The following is a 20824-nucleotide window of genomic DNA, read 5'->3' on the forward strand; positions in this document are numbered from 1 at the left end:
AGTAATATGCAACCTTTCAGTGTCTTGAAAACCTATTATTGAAATCCTTACTCTGCAAATTGACTGTAAGGATCATTTATATTTCTTTACGCTCTTCCTCCTGAATTTCTTATTTTTTGTACAAAATGCATTTTGTTCCCATGATTGTATTCAAAAATAGATAAATTTTATGAAGAGCAAAAAGGCTTCTGAGCTGCTAATTTATGATCTGTTCGAGATAGCTGGGAATTTATTCCCCTGTACATCCATAAACCAGTTGACCTAAGGCCTCTTTCTATGACAGTGAGGAAACTAAGTATTTTTTTCCCTGAACATTGTCTGTAAGGCTCTGGGTCCTGACTGTCTCCCCGCAGGTTTTATTTTTATCTCAGACTTTCGCCGAAATTCACTCAGAAAACACTTACAACTCTTACCAATGTTCTTCTTAACACAATCCCAAACTGAGTTCTGGAGAAGTCTTGTGGTGTTTTGCGCATGCTCTGCATCCCTTGTAGGCAAAACTCAGGGCACACAGTTATGAGCCTGTTCGGTCCTCCTCTACAGTCAGTGGGCGTGTTTTCACCTTATTGACATGCAGTGAAGTGAGTGTGCAAAGTGAACTTGGAGCTAAATTTAGAGGAGATGTCGGCGGACACGGTTTATGACTGTGTAGTGATCGGGGCCGGGGTGCAGGGCTCTTTCACGGCCTACAGCCTGGCCAAGAAGAACAAGAAGACCCTGCTGCTGGAGCAGGTGGGTCTTTCTGTGACACACACACACACACACACACACACACACACACACACACACACACACACACACACACACTGGACTGTATAGTTGTCCAGGTAACGGGCAATGAGTCAGTTTTAACGTCCCTCCATGAAGTGCTCTGACTTGAATGAAATGTTGAGCTGGAGACATGCGGGTTGACCTGAGAGTCTCTGAGCTACAGGCAGCAGCTGCTTTCTTTGGCTTCCTCTGGTTCCCTGGAAGCTCTGTGACCTGCTGAGTTCTGCCAGAAATGAGTGTGTGCGTGTGTGTTACCCAACATGTGTTTTCAGCTCTGCTCTGCTCCATCTCTACAAACAACAAGTCTACAGGTGGTTTTCAGTTAATTTAATGTGTGTGCTGTTGATGAACAGTCTGACCCTCCCGTAGAAACATTTCTCACATTAAGACTACCAGACTGAACCATTTCCCCATGCTTAGTGTCTGTTAGTATTCTCCGTATAAACACTGTTTTCCAGGGGCCATGACCCCTTAAGCAGCACTGATATGCACTGTGCCAATTAGCAGCGAGGCCCTGCTGACCCAGTTATTCGCCTGCAGGAAGCAGGTACTGTTACAGTGCAATCAGCTGAATTTTGGTTATGAAAATGAACCACAAAGGCACATTATACACCTGGAAACTTACCCAGAGAAGGTAGTAACTGCTCACTCACAGTCTAAGTTCACCACCTGTTGCTTGGATATGACCTACATCATCATAATCAACCTATAGTGACTTATATGACTGTACTATTACCACTATTGATAGACTTGTCACTACTGTGATGCCAAATAAGACAAGCACTCATGCATTTAAGTTTTTTTGCCGCAGAAAAGGTTTTGCAAGAGGACTTAATAAAAGGGAAAGTTGGTTTTGCAGCCAAGTTTGCAGAATTTGCCATTGCATTATTAAAAATCATAGTTGTCACAAGAATATAAATTATCTAGTTACAATGATACAACATAAAACTGCATCTGTCTTACAAAATGCATACACAAGATCTTTACATCTCCAGTAGTACCTCTTTTTGTCCACAGGAGGTGCTGTTCCTCTCAAAAAGGCTCTGTGCAGATGCTTCAATCTGATATAATTACCAGTTTTGGTTTTAAGCAAATAATGTATAGTCATCAGCCGAAACTTGTCTGTGGAGAGAAGTCAGGTTTGGCAGCAGCTCAGCAAACAAGCTGCTATTCAGGTTAATTAAGTCAAACACTGTGGCCTCCTTATCTTCTTCACCGACCTGTTTTTAAGTTGTATGGATATTAAAGAGAGACAGACTCTGTAACCTCACCTTATATAACCTGTGGTCTGCGTAGTGATTATTTCTCACATGTAAATATTAATAGATAATCATACACCTCAGCCTGCAGCCAGTTAATGCATAGTGAATGCGTGGTAAATGTGTGACTTTCTCCTCCTCTCTGTGCTCTGTCTCCTCATCTGTTTTAAATGGTGCACGGTGTGTTTTGCAGAAACACATGAACATCTTCCAGTTTGTTTCAGAGTGAGTGTGAACTTTATCAGAGGAAACTTTGAGCCAGCTGTTGGTGTTTGGTCCTTTCCTGGTTGTTAAAAATAGTTTATCAGTTTGCTGTGGCTGACCTTTACCGTCCTCAACTCAACCCACTCCAACCCACTGAAAAGCCGACTCTGATCCAAGGCGTCACAGTCCAACCCCTGCAGCAGCCGACCTCAGAAACCTCAGACGCTCACAGGGTGTGGCTGCGCAGCTCTCAGAAATGCTGCTCTGCATTCCAGCTGTTTGCATGTGTCCAAATAATCCACCACATTTTCCTCTCTCAGTATTCACTTAAGCTCTAATTAACAGCTCTAATTCTGCAGCCTGCATGCTAAACCCTTCAGAAATGTAACGGATCTAGACTTCTTCATGTTTAATTTTGATGTTTTAGAGAAAAGTATTTCGTAAAGCTTGCCTTCATCATTGATCTGATTGTATCTTTAGAGTTTGCTGCGTCAATAGATCTGTATTTGCCATTTACGAAAAGCTGCCCATCATTGAGGGATTGTACAGGACTGTCAACACTCAGACTCAAGCTATATGCAAACTTAATCCCAGGCAGGATGTGATTGCTGGACTCCTTTGCAGGATGGATAACAACTTGGAGAAGTTGTCAGCTCGGCTAATGGGCCACCAAGTTAGTTCATTTGGCGCGCCACAGAGTTGACCAGTTGGAACTTTAAGGTAGACGGAAAAGTTTTCAGTGTGTCTACCTGACCCAAACAATCTTTATCTCCCTTTCGGCTCCTCCACATCGGCCTTGGTAGGCTGATAAGTGCTCTACTCTCCTGGATGGTATGCAGACAGATGCTTTACCCCCTCCCATCCCCCACCTTTCTCCTGTGAATTTGTCTCTGGATCAGAACTCTTCAAGGTCGTCTCAACAGCAATAGCTGTGGCCTTGTCATCATCAGACAGCGAAGACATTGTTGAGTCTGGGTGGGGATGAAGTCCATGGGCTTATACATGCACACACATGAAGTCACATGACACACACAACCTCAAACTCAACGCCTTCTTTGGCTCTGTTACAGTTCAGCTGCAGGGGGATGATGCGCACGTGCCCGAATAAGGCTGCAAGCGCACCCCCTGTTGCTGAGCAGTGACATTTTTGCAAGTCTTCAAGTTTATGTTTGCGTGCGTATAAGCTGAGGAGTCTTTCTCGATCTCAAACTACGCCCCCTGTTGGGAATAGTATGGTATCAACTTTTTTTCCCCCTCTCTTCTCCCAATGTTGTTTTTTTAAGGGGCGCTGGGTAGCTGGCAGCTCCAAGGTTAATCCCATGTTTGTTTTCTTAAATGTCTTGAAAGTGTTGTAACTGAAATGAAATTTCCCCACAGGGATCAATAAAGTATTCTGATTCTGATTTGGATTGGGATTCTTTTGGTCACTCTGTAACTTTAATGTAAAGCAGGTCTGTCTCTGGTATCTGAAACCCAAACATACCCCAAAATGTTTTTATAATTTCCCCAAAACCTGTTGAATTTATAAGAGATGCAAAAGATAATGCAGATGTTTTTCTAAAAAAAAAGTACTGAATATAAATTAAAAATAACCAAAAGTACAACCATATTGAATCATTAATATGCACGACCTCTGTGTTTCTGTGATTGATGTTCGCATTGGACTTCTCTCCTTTAAAAATCAAAGTGTTAAGCTCACAGATGATCTCTGCTTTTTTAAATTACTCGCTAAAACTAGTCTTGAATAGAAGTGCACAGATCACAATTTTCCAGCCGATCCCCCATCACCAATCTTTAAAAAGCCTGACATGCTGATACTGATTTGTATTTTTTAAAACATGACTGCCTATACCTTCAATGTTCCAATCTTATTCTATTAAAAATTATTGAACAATACCTTTGAAACAATAAAATCTTTATGTTTTAACTTAAACAACCAATAAAGTGTCCTGAGTTTTAGGTCACAGAGCAAAAAGCAACAATGGTTGGCTGCCAGACCTTGAGGTATATATGATCAGTTTCATATGCAAGGATGGATCAATCCCTGATCTCTGATCAGCGATCACTGATTCCCCAATATTAAGGAAATGTCCGAATTTTGGGGGGATTTGTCTACTCCTGAATGAAGTGTAATTTAGATAAAAATAGTACAACAAAGACCAGATGATGTTGGAGATATGGAAATAAGCAAAATTTCAGCCAAAAAGCAACTTATACCAACAAGATATTCTTAAGGTTGCAGTTCTATTGAGTGGTTCATCACTTATGCACGCTGCAGAGCAGCTACCACCTGCACAGTTGCACCTTTGGTGTTCATTAGTAGATGCTTTTTGTGCAGATGTTTCGTTGCGTGGAATGGATATATTCTTCCCTCACTGAATACCAAATGAATAATTTGAATATATGCAAACAACACTGATGCACAGAGACCCTTTATGCTCTGCAGACCAGCTTGGTGTGCATTGGCCCTGTGTGCATGCTCTGTGCAAAAGATCGGGCTCTCAGACTTCTGTAGTCCCCCCTGCTGGATTTTAAAGAGATGTAGGTTCAAAACCAAAGGCTTAGTCCAGTTTGATATCAGTCCATATTTGTGAGGCTTTCAGCGGGCCTTGGAAGCTTTTCCTGGAGGCCAATTCATCCAGTGAACGTGTGAAAGCACTGAGGTGTCTGCAGCCTGTGGTTATATAATGTTGGTTTTGGAATCAACCATCACAAATGTCTGGTTGTCTGCATAGTTTAGACAATGTGAGTCTCTTTACCCATGATCAAAGTTGTTTGAGGTGATTTAGGTATTATTTTTTTGTCTTTCCTCCAGTTCGTGCTTCCACATTCTCGAGGCAGCTCCCATGGCCAGACACGCATCATCCGTAAGGCCTACGACCAGGACTTCTACGCCCACATGCTGGACGAATGCTACGAGCTGTGGGCTCAGCTGGAAAAGGAGGCAGGCGTCAGACTGTATAGGTAAACTCAGCAAAAACACACACACACAGAATCACACACACACTCACACAGAAAACCCATTAAACAGAACATAACAAAACCTCAGCCAGAACACGAAGATTTGTCATATTCAAGGTGCTACGTACGCACACGAGCAGCGACTCAATCTGTGGAGCCATAAATGCATGACTTTCTCATTACCTCCAGCGTCACTGAATCACCCGCTGACACCTCCCCTGCCTTTGAATGAGGAGCGGGGCCTTTTTCATCTCACTGAACCTTTGATTTTCCTTTGCGAGAGCCGAGGAATTTGTGTGTTTATAAATATGACAGTGGCATCAAACTGCGAGCAACCTTCCAGCAGCGCTTTAACGCTCTGCGCTCGTAACCTCTGAGTCGCCCTGTTTGTTCCAACAGCTGCAAGAGTGAGGGCTCAGAGCTGGGTCAGGTCAGGGAAATGGGGATGTGCCACCTCTAGTGTGCTGAAACTAACGGGTCTTTTCATAGAGTGATCAACCATTTAAGATACCAGCACACTCGCTTATGTTCCAAGCACCCTGCAGATTGAGACCTCAAGGCCAACTGATCAATTTTCATCTACAAAAATCAATTTTAAAGGATCAAATACAAGAAGTGTTTTTTCTGACAAGAATCACTACATGTGACAGAGAGTTTCGTTCATGTTATGGTTTTCCAAAAGCAAAGCGGAGGCAGAGGAAGCAGTTACTTTAATCCAGGTGAAGGAAAGGGGAAGAAATCCAGAGTCCGAGGTGAGGGAGCAAAGCATAGGCAGCAGGCAGGTGAGTGTCCGTGGTGAGAGCATGGCAGCGTGGCACAGTGTGGCAGAGAAGCAGGAGGCTGATGGAGGCACTGGAGGAAAAAGGAAAGACAGCAGCAGTCAGTCACAGGACAGATCACAAGATGTACTTCAGGAAACCTGCAATACTTAAAACTCTAAAGAGTCAGTCGATGTACGACTAGCCACGGTTTCTGAATGGAATCTTTCTGAATGACTTTTCCGAAAACAATAGTATACATGAAAAGGAATATTCCAATCTCTGGTCTACATGCGCCGCTATAATCAAACAGAATAGTCAATGGTGCATGTGCAAACAAACATAAACAAACATATACAAATTGAGGAATGTCACTAGTTGTGTCTTACGTCATATCTTAGCGTGCACTGGAAGAACGCACCCTGACAACTTTCCGTTTGAGTGGATACATGATACCTCAATCTGTTTGGGGAAAGGAATACTCCACCCCTGTGAAACCGATTAGGTAGCCACGTATACATGGACCCAAATATTCCGCTTGCAATCGGTTTATATGCTGAAACTGAAAGAATTTAACCTTTATATACACCTCATTCTGAAAGAAAAGTGCCAATCCGTATGGACGTTCGATTGGTTTCACAGGGGTGGAATAGTCCTTTCTCCAAACCGAATGAGGTATCATGTATCCACTCAAATGGAAAGTTGTCAGGGTACATTCTTTCAGCGCATGCTCAGATATGATGTAAGACACAACTAGAGATGTTCCTCAATTTTAAAAATGGCGGTGAGCAGTCAGCACTGGACTGCTGCCAAAAGTTTGTTTTTGATCCAAGTTTAAATGAACTGAACATAATTTCAGGACTGGACGGATCAAAGAGTCGCAAAAAAAACAGTTGTCCACCATCTTATTATGTGATGTTTACGTTTTTCTGCACATGCCCCATTGACTATTCTGTTTGATTATAGCGGCGCATGTAGACCAGAGATTGGAAATTTGCTTTCCATGTATACTCTTATTTTCGGGAAAGTCATTCAGAAAGATTCCATTCGGAAAGAAAAACTCCTCATGTGACTGTGGCTAATGTCCGTTCGGATCAGCACTTTTCTTACAGAACGAGGTGTATTCAAAGGTTAAATTCTTTTCGTTTCAGCAAATAAACCGAATGCAAGCAGAATATTTAGGTCCATGTATACATGGCTACTGTTGAGGCGGAAATACTCCTCTCTCCATAGAGCTTAGGTGCATGTGCTGAGTGTGATGAGACGCAGGTGTGCAGGAGCAGGAGCCGCAGGTGAAGGAGTGAGCCAATGAGAAGGAGAGGAAGCCACCCAAACTCTATGGGGTTGACCAGGGGCCTGTACTACGAAGCTGGATTAGCTCTTAGAGAGATAACTTCCAGGATAAGTTTTGGGTTTTCCGCACTACAAATGCGGATCGCTTTTTATCCAGACACTAATGCTGAACGCCAAACCTGGTCCGGAGCAGGTTAAGTTCCAGGATAAGAGCTCACGGGGTGTGACAGACCACCTGCTGACCAATTGGTTCTCTCGGGCGGGCATTAAAGACCGCATAGTCACCAATTTGCTCAGCCGGAGTAAAGTCCTCCAGCGCGGGACTGCCCCCTGTCTTTTTGGCCCAATATTTTTTCTTATGGGCTGTGAACAAACAATATCTTACTGATCATCATAACTGAGACATTGTCAGGGAAAAGTAGAAATGTGTGCAAATGGAATCTTTCATACTGACCACTTTGAAGGATGTTTTTATATTTATTTCTTATTTGCTCCCACATCCTTTTTTCCCCACTGCTATTGCATCTGCAATACAAACTGCCTATAATGAGCGTTTTCCTTGGGATTTGTAGGAAAGTGGACTTTTTCTAATTATGAGGTCGGATATGATGCTGATCACACACACACTGACTGACAACATGAATGAATAAGGACCTAACTGGCCGTGTCGTCACATGATGATATAGGTCTATTAATATCAGCATTTTGGAAATTTACGCGTTCACAGAGTCGGCGATTTTTTGCCAGCAATGCCTCCGGCTTCTCGCGGCTGCAGTAGAGTACTGCCGTAATCCTCGTATTTATGCAGGATTATTTGCTGCTCCTCTGCCATAAAGTAGGCTGCTCTCTTCTCCATTGTGGAAAATGCTCCGGGGCCGCTAACCACGCCCATTTGATGTGTGCGCGCACAGATCCCAGCCGGATTCACTTATCGAGTTGATAACGAGCCTGGTAGTACAGTAGATCTGGATGACGGAGATCCAGTGAAGTTCAGCGAGTTGTTGCAGAGTTATCCTGGATGACTTAATCCAGCTTCGTAGTACAGGCCCCAGGAGAACTCCACACAAAACAATACATGATTCACCACAGCTCAATCCTTTTTGTGTTTTTTTTTTTTTTAGTCCAAATGATCAGGATAATCCTGTCAGATTAATTATTACAGGCTGAAAAATGACGCTGTATTTTATGGTTGCTAACCAGAACCAAATTACGATATAAAATCTATTCCACATTGCTTCAGCTACTGTCTCTTTGGCGTGGACAACATCTAAATGGATATTTTTTTGACCCGATATCTTTGTCCTCGTTTATAAATAAATCGCTGTCCACACCACAGAAATATTTCTTTCCGTACGGAGAGGCACAACTGAAAACGATAAAACGATCACCTCTGAAGCCTGCAATGCCATGCCTGACCGCTAAGTGGCAGGTTAGCAAAATGTAAAACCATAGAAGAACGTTATGAGCATGCGCAGTCAAAAACACAAAGAAGAAGCAGTCAAAGGAGTAAGATGATGGTGATTAAAACAAATAAAATTGAGTCATTTGTGTTGATGGACAATGAGGTGGACTTGCTACTTAATGAACATTAACAACAACAAAACAACAAAAGTGCGAAGAACATAGAAATAGTGCGGTAAATGTCGGCCATCGTTCTTGTTGTTGGCAACCGTTGCTACAGTGACTTGACGCTAGGCATTTAACGTCATCGTGTCAACACCAGCTTCTCCAGTGTTTCCACGCAACAAAGTTTCTCTTTTTGAAATGACAGATTACCCTTTTAAGGAGATTCACCAACTTGTGATGTCACAGTTTGAGCAAATCACATGTTCATCTCACTGAAATCTCATGAGGCAGCAGTCTGAAATTTCATCCTGAAATTACTCCAACACATCTTTACCTCAGATTTTGAATTTTCCCACATTTGGCACAGACATTCCAAATTTGAACTTAATATTTATTTGTAAAATGTGAAATAGTATGATACCACCTCTTTAAATGTGTGTCTGTAAGTCAAACTCCTGGGAAGAAGGAGGGATGAATGAGGACAGATATAATCCTTGTCTAACCTCACCTACAGTGGAAATTTTTACTTTACGTGAGACCAAATGATGAGGATGTTTGGAGGGATGAAGGATTATAAAAATGCATTCGAAAAGTCTTGTGGATTTGATCTGACCTTACATAGTAAAACTTAACTCATGTCGTGTTATTTGTTTGCTTCGTAGTTCTCACTTCCTTCAGGAAGAAGGAGGAAATGAGATTATGTTTCTTTTTCCATTAATTCATTTTAGTATTAAAGTTTCAAAAATAAAAACAGCTGTTTGAGCTCTGCTGTAAACTGATCTGCATAAAAAGCTCTTGTCTTTTTTTTCCTTTAATACATTTATTTATTTCTCTTCTGTTGAAATGATACTTGTGTCAGCTGTGATGTTTGTAATAAAACACGCCCAAACATTAAAGTGTAGTTTCAGGCTTAGAAGCACAGGGGGAAGACAGCAGCTCGCTGTGAGTCCCAGTAGGAAACAACACACACGCCCTTCTACGTCTTCATTATTCATGTCTGGAGGTAATAGTTCATAAAAGCCAGCCCCACCCCTTTATGATCCTCAGAAACAGCACACCTCCCCTCCGCCTGCGCGCCTGTCCACACCTCATGACTGATGCGTCCACGGCGAAGGCCACCTGTGCCCTTGGGCCCGTAAAAAAGAAATGTCTGCATGTGGATGAGGAATGATTGTGAGCACAGCCTCCTGCCTCGGCTGCCTCGGCCACCTCCACCCCGGGGACAGATGGAGCCTTCACAGCAACTAAAAGCTGCCCGCACACCTTTTTATTTCCTCACATACATTCAACATGTGTGCACTTCCACCCGCTGAGCTAGTGCCACCAATCACCCTCTCTGACAGCCATAGCGAGATGAGGTATCATATTTACGACCTCACACACACCCGCGTGGTTTCTCCTCCCTCCGTCACACACTCGTAAACAGGCGAGCGCGCGGCAGACTCAGTCATAAAGTGTGCTGATGAATGGCTGCAGCCTTTAGCCGGGGTTGTCTGTGCCTCACAGCTGCTGACAGATGTCGGAGCAGCCTTTAGAAAACACTGCTGGCAAAGGGCGAGTCGAACATCTATCAGACACGTTACTGATTTAGACCCTGTGTTTCACACCCGCTCACTCCACAGCTCAATATGTGCAGACGGGGGCTGCTGTGGGCTGATGAAGAACTCCTGACATGTTATCTGGTCCTGGTTGTTAAAAAGGTCTGATCAGGATCAGTGAAGTGAGGACTGTAAACTTCAGGTCTGTCGTGTAACGCTGTCAGCTACCTGAGTGTCTTTACCACAGAGAGAGTGGAGTCAGTTTCACAAGATGAAACTCCCTTGGAAAGTTTAGAGAAATGTACCAGAAATTTTCCACCACTTTGCACCCCAGGTACAGACCGAGCAGACATCAAGACTAACACCCTGTATCAACTAAAATTTAGTGAAAATAATTCAGATTTGTACACTCACTTGTTTTGTTTTCTAGGAACAGATGATCCATATCACGTATGTCTCAGCTGAATCATCTTTTTTCATATAGAGCCGTACTTTGCACAGTTTTTTTTTGTCTACACAGACTCAGTGTTAAGTGTTACTGTCCACTAAATCAAATCAAATCAAACTTTATTTATAAAGCGCTTTTCCTACAAAAGATGTAACTCAAAGTGCTTTAAAGCCCAATTAAAAACTATCAAACATGCCACTAGGAACAGGTACCGAATTAGGTTCTTTTATAGGTACCCACCAAATTCTGTCAAAAGCACCTGCTACCGGTTTATGTTAAAGTGAAAGGTACCATGTTTAGGTACCTAAATGCATCCTTGTGACTGTGAGGGAGTGGAAGAGTAAGAGATTTTCCATGCTCAACATGAACACAGCATTGCAAGGTTATATATTGAAGAATAAATATGTTCAATTGAAAAACATTGAGATTTTATTATTAAACAAATTGATATTTTTTGTTCCCACAGAAACACAAAAAAGTACCAAAATTTGGTACCGTTGAGTACTAAGATACATTGTCGGTACCGGTAATTAGTGCTATTTTGTTCCAAATGTGAAAGGTACCCATCCCTACATCCCACCCTTTGTCCACCCAACCCTAAAACTCACAGTCAACAGTCACATACACACTCGCTCAAAGCAACGCACACTCACGCAGAATTTGATCTTTTGCCCTCTGGCAGAAGATACAGGCTACCTGTAGTCAAATCAAATAGGATGAAAATCTCATTTCTCTTTCAAGCCATAACATGTGTTAATGTGAAAAAATGAATCATCTTGAACACTGATTGTAATTGTCTTAAGGATGGCTCCATCTCTGGTTGGCTCACAGTTGCTTCTTCTTGTTAGTGTGTCCTTTGCCTTTGCCTTTGTGATTGAATGACTTGTTGTGTTTGTATGCTGATGTTCTTTTTACCTGCTTGCACAGCAAATTTCCCTCAGGGGACAATAAAGTTGAACTTGAACTTGAACTCACGCAAATCGATGAAGCCAAGTAAAAATGAACCGATGGAGGAAGCACCATCAGAGAAGCTGTTTGCACTAGAAGCAGGGAGAGGGGAATTTAAAAAAAAAAAGAAAAAGAAAAATATGTTTAAAAAAAGAGGGGTTTTTTTTAATGCTCTGACAGTGCTCATCACCTCTAAATTCTGAGCACTTCTCACTAGCATTCATTTCATCCTGCACCACTTCCACTTTATTTATTTGTTTATTTATTTCACTATTTATTTAGAGTGTCATAACCCGACTTAAAGGCGAGAGGAGCCAAATTTAACCAGGGCAGATAAATCACAGAAAAACAAACAGGAATGTGAGGTGTGTTCAGTCTGTAACATCAGCAGCTTGCATGTGAAGATGTGAACATAGTGTAGTGGGATGTGTGGAGGAGTGCACTAACACAGAAATTTGGCTAAAGAAAAGGTGTAGGTTCGTTTGGCGTGGGGAGAGGAAAGTAAGAGGGGGCGCCAGGAGCACTGGGCCCAGGTCTCAGTGTTTTTCTTGAAGAAAACCTTCACTCCTCTTCTTATTTTCATTTTGATTGAGCTACAATAACTAAATCACACAGGAAGAGATGTAAGGGTCTAGATCGTTAAATAAGATTAAACTGATTTATTTTGGATGACGTGATTCAAACTGTGATCCCTGAACTTTAATGACTCTCTGTAAATATTTGAGCTGCAGTCTCAGAGGAGAGGAGCTGTTTTTCCTCCATGACACCTCCTCCTCTCCTCGCCGTCCTTTCTCCACTTTAATAGTTTTTTCAAGGGTGTAAAGGACAGCGTGGGGGGCGGGGGCGTCTGTGAGGTAAACCTTGGTGGTGTTGACCCTGAGCTGACTGCCTCCAGCTGCATGAAGGGAACAATAAGCAACAGCTTTATTTTCATTCTCTGCAACAGCTGTAGACGACTCCTGGTAGTCAGAGAGAATCAGCTGAGGCTCGACTACAGACTCAAAGGTTAATAGAAAAACCTTTTTCAAATACGTCCTTCAAGACACTAAAAGACTCCACTGATGGACAAATACCTACTTTACTTCCTGTAGATTAACTAAACCACACAAAACTGGAGAACATTTCTTAACACAAAAATGATTGGCTTCTTACTAACCAAGGTTCAACCAATCACCCTCCAACTTTTATTCTGAAAGGGTCTGCTCCTACATGTCACCATCTTTGGGTTGTTACCCAGATGGGTGTCAAATGTATCCCATTCCAAGGGTGTGTGAAACAGAATACCTGGTGTGTGGGGTGACTGAGACTATAGCTCTCTATCCTTACAGAGGTTAGGATTTATCAGCATATAGAAAGAGTTTTTATACATGTGGTTGTATCTTATGATCTACAAAGGACCCAGAATGTTTCCCTGTGGAACTCCTAAATTAAATTAGAATTAGATATATTATATCAGCTGTTAAAACCACTTTGGATTTGTAAAGTGAGTTCATGTGAGAGCAACAGTTATAGGGGAATCTGCTCAACTTTATGGTTCCTGTCAGACTTTACAGAAAAAAACTGGGAAATTCTTCTTTAATCTCTTCAGAGTTCACACCTCTGACCTCTATGACTGTGTCCCCCTGTCTCTGATCCTCGAAGCACTCACTCTCATAAAACCACAGATTTTTCTCTTCACCTGGACTTTGGTCCTTTCTGTCTGTGTGTAGATCCTGATTATCTGTCTACAAGTTTCAGCGGAGGCTTTGTTCCTGCTGTTTTATGACCTTTTTACAACAAGTAACCCACTCTGAAGTTCATCCAGTACATTCATGACTCTTCTATGTCCCATCAAGAATTTTCAAAGTTGCAAATATTCGGCATGAGGGAAGTGAGCTCCAAAGTTAGCCCTAAAGCTGCTGCAGTAATGTGATTTTTCTGTGAGTTTTTTCCTGAATAATACGTCATCCTCCTGTCATCCTCAGACAAACCGGCCTCCTGGTGATGGGACCAGAGAACAGCCGCTACTACGAGCTGGTGAAGAGCACCCTGCAGAAGAACAAGGTCCCCATGGTGGCTCTGACCAAGGAGAACTTCAGCAAACACATTCCCCAGGTCCACCTGAGCGAGGGACATGGAGCCGTGGTAGAGGTACCTGCCGGGGTTCTGTTCGCTGACCGAGCACTGAAGACTGCACAGGTACGACACAAACACAAACACAAACACAAACACGCAGGAAAAAGGGTTTAGCCAGTTAGCATCAAGAGCTGTGTGAGTCCACTTTTGTGGTTACAACTTACAGGTTCTTGTGTTACTGTTTACCAAGGTCACTTGTGCAGCAGATGGAGTTAACAAAAAATGTTCAACGTCCTCCCGCCTCCTCATACTTTTTTCCACCTGCCCCCTCACTGTGCATCAGAAACTTCTCCTCTCTCATGTCCATGACTTTGGATGGTGAATTTGGTGCATTATAGTTCTGGGGCCATCAGGACAGCTAGCCATCCAAAGTTCCTGAGTTTTGAAGTCCCAACAAAAAACATCTGTCAGTGTTTCAATCCATTCTTGGATCAATGGGTGTTAACATTAATATGGACTGAAAAACAAACAGTACTCACCTCTCCATCAGAGTGACATGTCTTTGGACGTGTGTGGAGGTGTTTACAGGGAAGTGTTTTTCTTTTGATCAGACTTGTATTCTGATTAATAGTGCTCCATGTCAGGGTATGATGTGAACAGCTGAGATCAGAGATAAAAGCTTTAACTTCAGGAACATTTTAGCAGTTTTCTTGTTACGGTCATTATACCTGGATGCTCTTAGAAAGATCATGTTTGTGTGAAAAATTATGAACTTTTACAAAAGCAGCAGTAGAACTGACCCCACTTATCATCAGTTGCTTGTGTGAGACATGAAATGAAGTCATCTACCAGTAGTTTGTTGTGGATGCTGTTAACGATGCATTTTTATACATGTATTTGAGTGTAAGAGAAGCGCCCTCTGCTGGCCAGAGTTAAAGGCTGTGCCCCAGGTTGTGTTGATATGTAAAAAGCTTTGGTAATTAATCTTAACGTCTTATTTCCTTGTGAAATGGTTTTTGTCCATATCATAAATTTGAGATGCCCTCCAGATTAAAGTCAACATTGAATTGATGATGTGAATTTTCTGTGGAGTAATTGCTGCTCACCTGGTATGATGCTTAATGAACTAGCTTCACTCATAGCATTATGCCGAACTCTGTAGTGTAGGACAAGTAGCGGAAGTTTAACAAAAGGTCGCTGTCAGAGACCTGATGTGCCTCTGCATGTACCATAGATGAACATTTAGGCCTCATTTATCGCACACAGACAGAGACAGTCTGCACATCTAGGGGCGGGTACCTTTCACATTTGAAATGATATGGTACTGATGCCTGGTACCTGGCAATCGGTATCGATGGTATACTCTAGTGGTTTTCAAAGTGGGGGCAGCCAGGGGGCACCAGGGGGGGGGCTCAGGAAATTGGAGGGGAGGGAAAAATAGGAACAAACATTCTATAATTATTTTTATTTCATTTTATTTATTTTTTCCTTTTATAACCATTTGTTCTGAAGATACAACACAAAAAGAGCCATAATCGTCAGATTCTCAAGTTGCAACTTTGGCATGATTATGCCATGATCTGTGTTGATGTGGTGGTTTGCGCCTGTTCTAAAGCTTTCTTAAAAAAACTGAACAGAACTTTGAGGCTCTTTATCTGTCTAACTACTGGCTACATGCAAAAAAGGAGTATCCTACCTTGGCTGATAGAGCCCTGAAATGCCTTCTCCTTTATGCAACAACCTACTTGTGTGATCATGGACTTTGTTTCCTGTTCTAAATAATGTTATAATTATTGAAAAGAAAAGTAACAAAACAAGTTAGAAAATATATTGTTACAGTTGATATTTCTTTACATATTTTGAAACATCATCATCTGTTTCCAAAGGGGGTCCCTGGCCATTAGCAAATGTTGTTTGGGGGACCTTGGCATAGTTACATTTGGGAACGCCCCGCTATACTCAACAATACCAATTTTTGCTACTTTGGTGTGTCTTTATGTGGTAATAAATATTAATTTGTTTGATTAAAAAAATCTCAGATTTCCATTTTGATGTTTTTATTTCCCAGTATATAAACTTACAATGCTGTGTTCATGTCCAGCATGGAAAATTACCTACTCTTCCACTCCCTCACAGTCATAAGGATGGGTTTAGGTAACTAAACATGGTGAATCAGTACTCAGGTCTGCAGATAGAATTTGGTCATTACCTCTAAAAGTACCTTATTCTGTTCCTGTCCCTATGCACAACCAGCTCCCAAATATCATGTGTGCAGAAATTGTGAATGCAAAAGATAACGTGTGCATTTAAGGTCATGATTTTGTACAAATGAAACCATATTTTACATGCACATAAGATAAAACGTACCCCCTATGCAGGATGACAGTGTCTCTAAATCATGGATACAGAACAGTTATTCTTTCTTTTTGAGACTTCATGTCTAAGACTCATACATGTGAAGAAATATAAAGTATGTTGTAAAAGTGTTTTCTTTCCCTTGGTGAATCTGTGAAGTGTCTGCATCCATCTCATGTTAAAAAATGTGTCCCCTCTGAGTTCGTTCTGCATAAATTACACTATTTTATGCTTTAGCAGCAATTTATCCCCGCGCTTTTCAGAAATGATTCTAATTGAACTCAAAGTGATCGGCTGAATGGCTTTTTTGTGTCATTGCAGAGATGTGTAGCATAAAAGAGTTCCTGTGAAAGGAGCCTGCAGGTAATGAGAGCTTGTAAAGTGATGAAAGATTAAAGCAGCAAAACATTTCTGATTTCACAGGCCGAGAATTTTGCCTGAATAATACGGCGCTGCGGATAATTGAACATATTTCATGCCCATTGTTTTAATCTAATAATAGCTCATGCCAGGAATATCTTTGAGCGATAAATTCACATTAGTGGGCTGTGTCAGCGCTGAGAGGGAGCGCTGGAGGAGAACAGACTCCTGCACGGTTGCCAGGTCAAGCACAAAACGCTGCTTTGTTATTTCAGGGAGGTGTCGTTTTCAATCCGCCGGACAGATTGTTCAGCCGCCGCTTTGTGAAGCAGCAGTCAATTATAAATTAAAGCATGAAGCCATGGACGGGTAATAGATCAGGAGATTATTGCTTTGTGCTTTTTCATGCCTCGTCTTGAACAGCGTCTCAAAGATGATATTATGTCCTAATATATGTTGCAATAGATCTGTCTGGTTGAATTATCTCAGAGTGCTATAGGGCTTAATGTCTCATTTGTTCTCTTTATGGAAACAAACGGCTGATTTCCACTGACAGCCTGTCACTTTGACCAACATGAACCTGCCTCACACTTAAAAAAAAAAAACTGAATTAGTCCTCACGTTTTAAAAGTCAGGAAAATGCTCTGTTTTTGTTTGTCACGTCAAAAGAAAGCAACAGATTTCACTGAATTCATGGAAAACAAAGATTATAAATGTGACGCTGAGCTAATAGCAAGGCTAGAGAATAAATGGACGTCTTGGTTTGATCATAAATTCAGCTTAAAGCAACAAACAAATCTTTGAAAAACAGTGCTGTTTGCGTAACGCCAAAGAGATCCTCAATCAGAACTTATGAACCTTTTGCTTTCAGCCAACAGCGCTGATGAATTAACATCACACAGAAAAACTCTGATCAAAAAGTGTTTTTGTGACATTATGTTCTCTCTGTTTTCCAGGCTCAGTTTCAGAAGCTTGGCGGGGTCATAAGAGACAAAGAGATGGTGACTGACATCAAACCTGGCCCTGTGGTCACCGTGGTAACCCCCTCAGGTGTTCATCGGGCCACAAGTGTGGTAATCACTGCTGGGCCCTGGGCCAACAGACTGCTGGCTCACACCGGCTTACAGCTGCCTCTGGAGGTACGTGAACACTGCTGCTGCTGGTAGAAGCTGTGTCATCCAGGAGGAGAGTTTTCTTTTAACTTGGTGTCAGTCAAAGTATCCATACTTTAACTTTAGATGATGCTGTGTGTTCAACACAGCTTTCAGCGCAAGGAGCTGAAGATCGGTGGAGTTATTAGAATTCAAGAGGTCTACAGATGTTTAACCCTTTAACGCCCAAGCCTAAAAATGTCTGCCTAAACTTTGCTTATTTTCACTATAAAAAGGTCAGAAAATAATTTGCAAGTAAATGCTTCGGCTTTCTATAGCTGGTAGTTTTTGACAATTTACTGCATGTTGTATGAAAGTAAACCAGTTAAAAATGAAAGTAAAACAGTTAAAAATGAAGAAAAACACAAAACCATCATTTGATTTTAGAGGTTTAACAAAGAAACAGAGAAACAAGCCTCAAATCATTCACACACTGTACAAAGATGACTTCAAACACTATTCTGAAATAGCACAAAAAACGTTACCACATGTTGAAAAAATTGAATTAGGCACGTATTTTACTGATTAGATTCATCTTGTCTTCTGAGCAATCTTAACTCTTCTAGTGTTCTTTTTAAAGACAAAAAAGGTATTTTTTTACCTTGACATGTTTCGACGTGCAACCTGCCGTCTTCTTCAGAAGCTGTCATCCAGACAGCTGTGTGGTGTCTTTTTGTCAGCTGTTTCTGGTAGTAGCTGGTGGGACAGATTGATCACGTGGTCTGTCCCACCAGCTACGCCCCCCATTGCCTGACGGCCTCTGGAGAAGTGTGTCCCAGGTGTGCGAGAGCTGGAAGGCTCCTTCATCCCTTTTGATGGTGTCCTTTCCCCGTTTCCTGATCTCTATTGATTCTTTAATCCATCTTTTGTATTTATTGTTTTCTGACCCGATTGTTGTTGATTTATCCCAGTCCATTATGTGATTTTCACGTTTGCAGTGGTCTGATATAGCCAATTTTAAGTTTTCCTGATTTGCCTTTTCCTTGTCAGCCCAGGTGAGACGTGTTGCTGTTTGTTTTTCGCACTCTTTCTGGTGTTCTTTTCTTCTTGTGCTGAAAGTTCTCCCCGTCTCCCCGATGTATGATTTATTGCATGTTTTGCATGGTATGTTGTATATGACATTGCATTTATTATCCGGGTGTATTCTGTCCTTGGGGTGTACGAGTAACTGTCTAAGTTTTTGTGTCAAACCTCACACAAAACTCAGACAGTTACTCGGCAGGTTGCACGTCGAAACATGTCAAGGTAAAAAAAATCCTTTTTTTGTCTTTAAAAAGAACACTAGAAGAGTTAGGCGCGTATTGTACAAATAAGACTTGATACACTGTTCTAAAAAAGTCACCACATGCGATGCAAGAACCAATCTACAATGTTACTAAGTATATAAAGTAAAAACTTGATAGTGGGGGCTTCATTTGTCCTGAAATTCAATCCATCTAAAGTTACTTTTTCCACATAAAGTTGCTCCTTCAGACTCTCCTTCAGTCTCAAAATCAAAGCCTCATCGGACTTTTTGTCACCCAGGAGGATCTCCTTTTTGGCATTTTTGGACGAGTTGGCTCAGTTTTTTCTGTGCGTTCCTTTTATCCATCTGCTCCACACTCTGTGTATTCCCCGGCTTCCTCAAATGCCTGAGTGAATTTACTATAATGAATACATATTGCCTGAAAGAGCAACATCTCAGCTTTCACAAACTGTTGGAATTTTTCCAGTTGTGCAAACCGTTTAGGAACAAAGTACATGTCTGCGTTGACACATCTGGAGATAAAGGGTTCAACTGTACCAAGAGTCTTTTTGTCAGTAGACAATCAAACTTGTATTTAAAGCCCTACTAGTGCATTTTTCAGGAAAGTCTAAACATCAAAATGTACAAAAAATACAAGTGAATTGCTGCAGTATACAGAATGAGACTGACTATGATGGCCTTAACTTCAACCCGCCTCACCCAAAAGCTTAAGATAGACCAATATGGATTTTTGGGGGGCGATACCGATACTGGTTATTAGCTGGCAAGGAGGCCGATAACCGATATTTGAAGCTGATATTCATTTGCAAACAAAGTGAAAATATTGGTGTAAAAAAAATTTATACTCCCAAATGCCTTCAAGCATATGTTAATCAAACAGCTCCCAGGCTCAGCAGCATGTTTTATAAAGTTAAATGAAAACTTAAAAAAATAAATTGCTTAAGTTTTCTACAGTAAATAAAGATTTCCAAAATTTCTATTTAACTGCAATAAAATTGGACAGAATTAAATTTGTGCTGCTTTTTACAGGCATGTAATGCAGTTGAATTAATTTTCTGTTCAGTTTTACATGACTGATTTTAAATGACCACCTTGGGCTTTCATAGGGCAGACAGGGAGAAATTCTGTGCAGAGAAGCATCAGAGATAAAACAACACAGATTTGAATGATTTTCATATCCGCTGTCGAATTTAAAAAAAGGCTGATGCTGATATGCCCCAAAATATTGACCCTGATAATCAGCCCGGCCGATAATCAGTCTGTCCCTTATGTCCTCTAAAAGTTCTTGTTATGTCTCTGACAGACTCAGATTGTCCTCTAAGTGTCAGCAAGGATCCCTGCAGAGAGAAACATTGTTGTCAAGTAAAAACAGAAAGAAAAAAAGAAACATGTTTCTACAGGGTACTTTTTTAAGAACTCGGCTCTACTGGCAAAAATTATCATTTCCTCTTCATCGATCTCAAATACACCTGAAAGCCAAAAAGAATTTATCACAGAGCTTAAATCTACCTGTCTTCCTGTTTTTTAACTTTTCACATAACTACACCTGTAAATCTAAACATACACAGCTGGTTATAAACACCAAACATCACAGTACACAAGAAGTTTACTGTGATGTTGTTCAGCCGGACTTGATCAGTAAATCTAACGTTTCCATCCATAACTCATTCAATCAGGATACCCCAGTGTAACCCGTTAAACACCCACACTTAGACCAGAATGCATCACTTCTCTTTATTCTAACCGCTCAGCGCCCTGAGTCAGCACAGCGCTCTTTTCCATCCCAATGTACGCCACCCAGGCTGGAACTGATGATGGCTGATGGGAAACAAGCAGCCAGCTGTTGGAGGGAGGGCCGGAGTTGGTATTGGAGTGGCATTATTCAGGTTTCAGCAGTTTCAGGGAGGTGAT

The 20824-nt window shown here is 41.5% G+C and overlaps 1 protein-coding gene across 1 annotated transcript in view; it reads left to right on the top strand.

Annotated features, from left to right (window-relative positions):
- Nucleotides 1-566: 566 nt before the first annotated feature.
- pipox (pipecolic acid oxidase) overlaps nt 567-20824 on the top strand; it is a 36784-nt gene continuing 16526 nt past the window's right edge. The window contains exons 1-4 of the mRNA XM_074679788.1: nt 567-732; nt 5050-5198; nt 13711-13924; nt 17473-17655. Of these exons, the coding sequence (XP_074535889.1) occupies nt 622-732; nt 5050-5198; nt 13711-13924; nt 17473-17655 (657 nt within the window). The 5' untranslated portion in view covers nt 567-621. The remainder of the gene's footprint in view (nt 733-5049; nt 5199-13710; nt 13925-17472; nt 17656-20824) is intronic.

The sequence above is a fragment of the Halichoeres trimaculatus genome, unplaced genomic scaffold, assembly GCF_033239565.1.
Source record: "Halichoeres trimaculatus isolate MK-OKI-2021-1 unplaced genomic scaffold, fHalTri1.1 fHalTri1_scaffold_9, whole genome shotgun sequence".
Classification (NCBI taxonomy): Eukaryota; Metazoa; Chordata; class Actinopteri; order Labriformes; family Labridae; genus Halichoeres; species Halichoeres trimaculatus.